Raw genomic sequence first — 9,239 nt, 5'->3', positions numbered from 1 at the left:
TCTGTATTGAACTGCTTATTAAAAACCTCAAACAAAATGTTTTCCTGTTATTGTAAATATAAAGAACAAACTAATATGTATGAAAAACAAGACAATTGTAAAATGAAAAACCAAATGTGCAACCTCAGACATCTCCCTTCCAACCTCTCACCCTCCCTGCGAGCGCTCCTAAGTTGAAGACAGGGAATTGATAAAGATTGATCACAAATTTCCCAACTTTAGCCCTCAGAAAATACCTAATTCTCTTCAGGTCTAATTTACTGGACAGCTCTGTAAGCTACTGTTTTACTGATGGTACCTCTGCCTTCCTCCAACAAAAAAGAATTCGGTTTTTAAGCAACAACTATCCCACAAGAGATTTACGGTTGCTGGGCCAACCTAAATCTGAACAAGTCTTGGGATATTCCTAATATCATGAAGTTAGGTTCTGGCCCTATTTGCGCTTATGCACTGTGACCCAATGCAGCAAAACCCACTATCTCACGAATTCTAAAATTGCCAGGAGCAGCCAAATAAGTTGGAGAAAATTTTTTGATTTTTCCAAATTCATGTTCCTTTGTGGGTTACTATCCCCCCCCCCCCAATATATTTTCAAAACTGAGATTGATTTATAAATAGAAAAATGGTACATATTCCCATTAGATTACATGGGGGGCGGGGGGGGACACAGTTCACTTACCGAGACGCTGAACAACGCTGATCGATCGTTTCCTTAAAGGCGACCGTCCAGGTGAAGATCATTCCTCTATATGATGTGAAGTCACAATGTGAAACCCTTTTGATAGACTTCAACCTTTAAATCATACTAGTTTTACACACAGAGACATTGTGTAGGGGGCATATACCTACGAAGAATAAATGCTGATATCACTTCTGTAAAGAAGACGAGGGTCCTTCGGTTTCACTTGTCTGTGAAAACCTTTGTCTCTGTGTTGTTATGGATTACGAGAAGTGGGCGGCGGAAGATCTAAATCATATTGCAGAACTTGATCTGACCAGTGCGACAGATCCAAGTCAATGTAAGGAGCGAGTACAACACATAATTTTCCGCAATGACAATCAGCTTTCCCACACTGATGCTGAATCTGATACCGGTGTTATCTTGGACTTGGATAACATTTCAAACAGCAGATTTCCACCTGAATGTGATCACGAAACGGAATATTTTCAAATGCCACCGGAGGAGACCAACAATACACCTGTTGTTGTAGGACTGCAACTGAGAGGTCGCATCTAGTCGTCCTGGGTTAGGTCTGAGCGGTGTGGCGTCATGAGAGCCGAGGTGGTGGGGCAGTCTGGAGTTGCCGTGGAAGAGGTGGTTGGTGTTGGGAGCACGTGGCTTGGCGCTGCTGTTGGGATCCCAGGCGGTGGACCAGTTGTAGCTCTCTGCCTTATTGGTCTCATCTCTGGTTGTGTAGTGGTCCTTCAAGCGGGACAGGTAGGGTTGCTTTGACCTGGTCGCAGACTTGAACACTTGGGTGAGACACATTATGACAGTGTTAGGTGTAGGTTCACTATTGTAAAAGTGGGGCGCGTGGAATAATTCTGTGATTCCCAAACAGTTATGCTGAATAGTCGACTACAGTCCCAGCAACTAAGTAAATGTGTGCACCCTAGTGTAATAACAGAATTATATTATAATGTCTAATATGTAGGGGATAGTGTCCAGAGAATATCGATTTGGCTACAAAATATTCGACAGTGTGTAACTCACACAGGGTTTTCAAATTTTCCAAGAATGCATTTCTGAATGAATGAGTGAATAGCACCAAGTTAAATACAAGGGGAGTGACGAGGGAAATGGAGACAGGTGGTGTGGTAACTGACTCAGGATACGTGTGCTGTGACAGGGAAATTAAGTGACATGAAACACAGACAGGGAGCCAGAGAGGGACAGAGACCCCTTCAAGGGACAGCTCCAAGACGTCCCCGAAGGACAAGCAGGATAGGGAAGGATCATGACAACAAGGACCTTTGAGTGCTGGACACGTTATGGTCTTAACTCAATTGTAGAGCAATACTCTGATCAATGCTTTTGTCACTTCTTCAGGTCTTTCCCAATCAGACGCAGTCACTTCTACGATGGTCAGAGGTTGAACTCCAGTGGATTCTGATTCAAATGCTTAAAACTGCGGAAATAAAACACTGGATAGATAGGTTAGTTAATATTCATCAATACACAATTGCAAATTTAATTGTTTCACAAGATATTTTCAGATTTTTACTTTAAATTTTGGAGTGCCCAAATTAAAACTGAGACAGCCAATGTATTTCACATTATTTTATTGTTAGTAAGATAACCGTTAAGAATTTGAACACACAAACACTACTGTATATAATATAAACTGACAATGCACTTATGCAATATTACTATTTAATGTATAGTGTCTAAACTATACTGTTCACTTATTTATCATATCCTTTAATTTAGAATGACCAATTTCCAAATGCTTCATGCCACTGTGGCTCTCCGTTACTGCTGTAACACTGCAGACTACCCTTTTCTGTGGGATAATCTTATCTCAATCAGCATAATAATAATAATAATAATAGATCTTTATTGTCCACCGTGGTGGAAATTTGTCTTCGGCTCAGACAACACACGCAGACACAAACAAAGAACAGTAGAGACAAAAATACAGTATTATGAGGGTCACACCATAGAAATAAAACACCAGCACTAAGAAGGTGATAAACAAATATTAAACCTCCAGTGACTCTTGCTTCATCATTATCGTCATTATCATTTCATCATTATTGTCACTGTCATCATCAGGTCATTCTTTCAGATTAAGAACACTGACTGCTTTGGGGATAAAAGACTTCTTATAAATATTCTTGGTCGCTAGGGGAACTCTGTAGTGCCTACCAGAGTTCAAAAGCACAAGCTGACTGGAGAGAGGATGGGAGCTATCGGCTGTGATGCTCAAGGCTTTCTTCCTCAACCTCTCCTTGTACAGTAGGCTTAAGGCCTTTTGGGGTTTGCCAATGATTTTACTGGCCATTGACACAATCCTAGAAAGCTTGTTTGAAAGTTTACAGCTTAAATGACCATAGCAGGCAGAAAGGTGAAATGTCAGAACACTCTCAATCATGGTCTTATACACAGTTTCTAAGACCTGCTGACTGACACAGAAGCTATTTAGCTTTCTAAGGTAGAGTCGCTGGGAACATTTCTTGACAATATACTCTGTTACCAGAGAGGCTCATCTTGGAGTCTAAAACTGAGCCTAGATATGTGAAGTTCTCCACAGATTCTACGAGTTGGCCATTCAGCGAGACTGGCAGTATGGTAACATCCAGAGATTTAGACATGATTAGTTCTTTTGTCTTTTTCACATTAATTCCTAGCTGGCTGGTGTGGCACCACCCTTCAAAGGCTACAGTGTGAGCTAGGTAGGCATCTACACCAAGGCGGTTTGGCTCAAATAGCAGGCCATCTAAGGCCATGTCATCCGCGTACTTGAATAGTTTAAAATGCTGCTCGTTGATCATAAATTCATTAGTAAAAAGAGAGAATAACACAGGGGACAGAACACTGCCTTGTGGGCAACCTGTGCTGACAGTGAGCACCTCTGATGTGCTCTCCCTGGCGTAGACCTTTTGTGGGCGACAAGAGAGAAAATCCCTAAACCACCAGATTAAACTGGGGTGCACCTTGAGCTCAGCAGCCCTTTTCAGCAGGATATTAATCTTCATTGAATTGAAAGCTGTGCTGAAGTCTATGAATAGAATCCTGGCATATCCTTTAGGATGCTGGAGATGTTGTGTGACTGCATTTAACATGGTGAGTAATGCATCGTCTGTACCTCTATTTCTCTTATACGCAAATTGAAATGGGTCCAGCATAGTTGACACAGTTGCAGGGAGGTGGTTAACCAGGACTCGTTCCATAGTTTTGCATAGCACAGAAGTTAATGCTATGGGCCGGAAATCATTAGGTGAGCTTGCACCTGGCTTCTTGGGCACAGGCCTGATTATAGAGTGCTTCCATGATAGCGGCACTGTACCGCTATCTAAGAGGAGCTGAAACAACCTAGTTAACACTACTTTAAGTTGGAAATAACAATCTTTGAGAATCCTAGGCTTCAGTCCGTCAGGCCCTCGGGCCTTGTTTGGCTTGAGTCTTAAGAGACAGGCAGCAACCTCATCCTCCCTGATAGCTATGGGGGTTGCTGTTGGAAGGTTGTTACATATCTCATCACATCCCATGCTGTCATCAGTAGTGTCAAATCTACAGTAGAACTTGTTTAAGTCATTGACATCGATTTGACTACTAGGGCTCTCATCCTTTTTGGGGGGTCTGCCCATTAGGGTGTTTAGCCCCTCCCAGGCTTGCTTCACATTACCATTTACAAGCTTACTCTCTATTTTGTTTTTGAATTTCAATTTTGCCTTAAGGATGGCCCCTCTGAGCTTCCTCCTTTTCTCATGGACCAGAGCCATGTTACCGGCACAAAAGGCAAGCTTCCTTTCATTAATATAGCCCTTAAGCTCTTTAGACACCCAGGATTTATTATTTTGGAATATTCTGACAGTTTTCTTTTCAGACGTAGTGTCTTCACAGAATGTTACATATGACGTGATAATGTCTGTCAGTTCATGAACATCCTGGCAGGACTCAAAGAAAATGTCTCAAGTAGTGTCTTCGAGTCCATCCCTGAGTTGCTCTCTACTCCTATCAGACCTCACATGTATCTCCTTGGAGACAGGTTTCGTTCTCTTCACCACAGTTCTGTACTTGGGAAGTAGATGAATGATGTTATGATCCGATTTTCCGAGCGGGGGTCTGCATACACTTCCATTAGCATTGGGGACATTTCCATAGCATTGATCAATAGTCCTGTTTAAGCGAGTAGGGCAGTCCACATATTTCTCGAGAGTCGGCAGGTGCTCAGATAGATTGCACGCGTTAAAGTCTCAGAGGGTAAGGATAGCTTGATCTGTAGAGCAAGAGAGCGCATTGTTATAGCTCTCAGCTATTCTCTCCCCTGCAGCCTCAAAGTTTGGACCAGGGACATATGTGAGAATTATCGTAATCTGTCCGTATTCCCGTGGACTGTAGAAGGGTCTGAAAGAAACAGTTAATATTTCATAGTCGAGGGTGCACACTTGCTCTCGTATGCAAAATTGTGTGGCCCAGCTGTTGTCCACAAACATACACAGCCCTCCTCCGATGGTTTTAGAGGAGCTGCGCTTTTCTCTGTCATATCAAACAAAAACTCAAAAGAGAAAATAAATAAACTATATAAACCAAAACGAATGCATTTCTGCTGCAGTTATGCATCATATCTTCTCCTCAAGACTTAGATTCTGATAATTAATCACAAAAACATATTTAGTAGAGGTGTGGTCTTCACTGGCCCCACGATTCGATTCAATTATGATTCACCGATCAATGATTGTGCAACGCTCTCCATCGCACCAGGGGGAAGCGGGTCAGGGGATGCCGTCCGGACGGGCTGCCCTCCCGGTACTGTCCCGTCTCAGAGCCTTTCCCACCTCGTGCTCCGAGGTGCCAACAGTGCGCTCACCTCCGGCTGTGGAACTCGGTTCTGTTGTGCTAACCAGCAGGATAACGCTAGCATGCTCAACAATGGAGGTAGCTTTCTCTCTGTAGTAATTCCTGCCACAAGTGTCTGGTGTCAGACAGCTGGAGCTGAGACTCCATTCTTTCCCTGCACCGACGCTTGGCCTTTTTCTCCGCCTTCCTCAGTTTGTACAACGGTGCTTCACCCACGAGGCGGCGTCAAGCAGTGCCCGCGTTAGCCGAGAAACTAGTGACCACTTCCATTAGTTCACCGACGTCATCGGGGCAGAGCGAAACACGTCACGGTCAAAGTCACGCAGCGCGTCCTACAGCGTGGCTTCTGATTGGCCGGCCCAGCACCTGATCGACTACGTCAGCAGAGCTTTCCAACCGCGACGGGCGGAGCGTTTCTTTTAGGCTGATTTTTAATCGCGATTAAGTCCGCGGACTCAATGGTCAATCAAAAAAATCAATTGTTCGGCTTCTCCTTGTTCATTCCGTGTTGGCCTCAGCCACACTGCGAAGCTTTCGACCGCGTTTTACAACCGCATCGATGCCGAACCTTCCAGATGTTCAAACCTGCACTGCGATGCATCTTAGGATCGAAGCATTTTCACACCTCTAGATATTTAGTAAGCAATGTTTCCCAATTTATGTTGATTCATTTCGTTTATTATTTTGAATTTAGTAAATTTTTTCGCAAACCATTCCAAATTAACAAATAATTTGGAATGTTTTGCGATAAAATCTATTAACAAAGCGCAAACTACAGTTCTGAAAACCAACACTCAACCAGTGACGGCAGTGAGGGTTGGGGTTGGGGAGGCACTGACTCACAAGTCAGATTTACAAACATAAAGTAGGATGCCAATAGGATAGGATGAGAGAATGGGAGCGAATAGGATGCTGAAAACCATTTTAAAACACCAGTGCCACTGTATATTGCAGTATATCTTACCTTTACTTGTAAATGAAGTCCATTCCCCTTTCCTTCTGGACGAAGATCCCTGTGACTTTGTTGTAAAAGTCCTCTTGTTGTCCTCTGGCTCCTTTGAGTTTTAAAAGTCTCTCTGCCTCAATTGAGATAACTGCCAGTGAAGAAAGCCGTCCTTGGTCAGTCCGATTTCGACTGTATGTTTTGATCCTTTTCAATGCAGAAAACGACCTTTCCACAGACGCCGTTGTTGCAGGTATAGTGAGCACAAGCTGACTTCTTGCTTTGACTGAAAGTCCAGCTTTGAAAAATGTCTTAGTTTAGAAATCAAATCCTCCATTTTCAGGGCGAGAAATGACAGCTTGTCGCTAAGCTCTACAGCGTCGCACAGCACACTTCTTGTGTTTACTTGCGGCGGCGCGACTGGTGTTCAACCAGCCAAAGAGGGCACATGTCACTCTGCTGCTCATCGAGCACCACTGGTTACCTGTAGCCGCTTGGTTACCTGCAGCCGCTTGGTTACCTGTAGCCGCTTGGTTACCTGTAGCCGCTTGGTTACCTGTAGCCGCCCGCATCAAGTTCAAGTCTCTGATGCTGGCCTACAGAGTGATTGCTGGGAATGCTCCCGCCTACTTAAATGCTCTTGTAAGAGCACATGTTGCCCCCCGGATGCTGCGCTCGTCAAATGAGCGTCGCCTGGCTCTGCCGGCCATACAACCACGGCAATCCAGGCTATTCTCATTTGTAGTTCCACATTGGTGGAACGAGCTGCCAAAAATGACCAGAGTGGGGACCTCCCTCTCTGTCTTTAAGAAGCACTTGAAGACCCAGCTCTTCAGTGAGTACCTCCTGTCCTAACCTACAATTACTTAGCACCACCTTGCAGTATTTATTGTTACACTAATGTTGTTGTTACACTAATGTCTCTGTCGCAATGTAGTTTGAATGTTATTCTCCCTTGTAAGTCGCTTTGGATAAAAGCGTCTGATAAATGACTAAATGTAATGTAATGTACTTTTTGCACACGGGTTAGAGTTGACGTGACCTGGCTGCTGGCAGGCTATCAGGCTGCTCACTATCGCCGCCTTCCTTGAGGCAGAGGTACTGCCTACCTCAAGGCAAGCATTTTCCCTGTGGATTGATGTCATATCAATAAGATGTAAATATGACACACATACGTGAAATACATTACTGAACACCATGGAAAAGAAGACGTATACTTTTATTACATCAAAGTGTCCTCAACCATCATATTGGAAACATACACAGAAATGGGAACAAGCACGCGCCATTTGCACGCGCTCAATCCAGTTTGTGAGTGATTGCTCAATCTGGAGGGAGGCTCGGCTGTCCATGCCTCACCTCTCGTCTCCGAAGGACACTCCGTTTATTTAAGCAGGAAATACAGAATTTTCTGCGATTTTTACTATAAAAATGGTCAAAATACATTAAGAACCACACCAAAATCATAGTCCAGAGAACAAATATTAATACTTGTGTTACTTTATTATTTTGTTTCTTTTTCCTTTCATGATGACAGGGGAGGCACAGCCTCACCTGACTGCACGTCACTGCACTCAACGTACTTCTCACCTCCACCAATAATACATTAATGAACCAACCTCCACTTTTTCCAGCAACGTAAAACCTACTACAACATCACACCACTACGAACAATATCACAATCATCTCTCTCACTATAATCTGACAGTACAAACGGTTCAATCTTTTTTTTTTTTTTTTTTTTACCTGTGCTGTCAGCATGCCGGGCATAGAACACAGAGTATTTGAATTCCATTGCATCAAGGACAGAAAAATCGAATTTCATAAATTTGATAGTCTATACCCTCAGACAATTTCTCTATTTGATAGTCTATACCTTTAGACTTTTTTTTTATTTGAAAGTTTATACCCTTACACGGTTTTTAAGTTTGATAGTCTATACTCTTACACAGTTTTAAATGTGATCGTCTTTATGCTTAGACATTTCTTTAAATTCAATTGCCTATATGCATAGACAATTTTTTTCAAAACTTGTGTGAAGTTTCTTGATCAAATTTGTAATTGCAGTAAAAAAAAGATCAAATATGAAACGAAAAGCATCACCTATGTCAAGCAGGTAAGACGATACACAGACATCTAGAGATGCACAGTTTGTAACCAGTACAGAGCGTTGGAGTCTTCACCGCGTAGTGTGCACGGTGTGAATGTGTGTTCGTAACCAAAACCTGCATATTTATAGCGGATGTATTGTATGATAATGTCACAAAGCGTCTTAATCCACAAACCCATCTCTCTCAAACACTAAACTGGAGGTTTTAGAACGTTGGTGTGTGGCTGATGCACAAATGTTTGTAACAATAAAAATTAATTAAAAGAATGTAAAAAATATATGTGTATAAATAGTATCGCCCTCTCCACCCGGCAGGCAGTGAGACAGGGAGGGGAGACACCACTTGAACCTCTGTGTCCTAGTGTTCAAAGCAAGCTGCGACGGTGCGGGTGCTGGGGCCGCTCCTGGCCCACAGCCCCCGCACCGTGTTCAGGCCCGTGGAAGAAGAAGAAGAACAATCTTTATTTGTCAATGCGGTGTGGTGCTGGAGCGCGGGAAGTATGCGGTGCTGTGCTCAGCTTCAAGATAGACCCTGAGGACAGAGGTAGGAATGGGACTCATACACGCTCACATGATCTAATATCATATTAACAGAAGGGTCTCTGGTTCTATCTAAGATGCGGAATATTTCATATTTGGCTGGGTGATCATTTCCAGTCTCA

The 9,239-nt window shown here is 43.2% G+C and overlaps 1 protein-coding gene across 1 annotated transcript in view; it reads right to left on the bottom strand.

The window, feature by feature from the left end:
* Positions 1-147: 147 nt before the first annotated feature.
* LOC307230752 (uncharacterized protein) overlaps positions 148-9,239 on the bottom strand; it is a gene marked incomplete at its 3' end in the record, with an annotated part of 55,185 nt that continues 46,093 nt past the window's right edge. Inside the window, exons 3-4 of the mRNA XM_080001189.1 lie at positions 1,193-1,473; positions 148-168 (exon numbers count right to left, since the gene is read on the bottom strand). Of these exons, the coding sequence (XP_079857315.1) occupies positions 148-168; positions 1,193-1,473 (302 nt within the window). The remainder of the gene's footprint in view (positions 169-1,192; positions 1,474-9,239) is intronic.

Source organism: Zeus faber (assembly GCF_960531495.2).
Source record: "Zeus faber genome assembly, chromosome: 5".
NCBI classification, from domain to species: Eukaryota; Metazoa; Chordata; class Actinopteri; order Zeiformes; family Zeidae; genus Zeus; species Zeus faber.
Note: the sequence above shows the minus strand (reverse complement) of the source record. Positions and strands in the feature narration are given on the sequence as shown.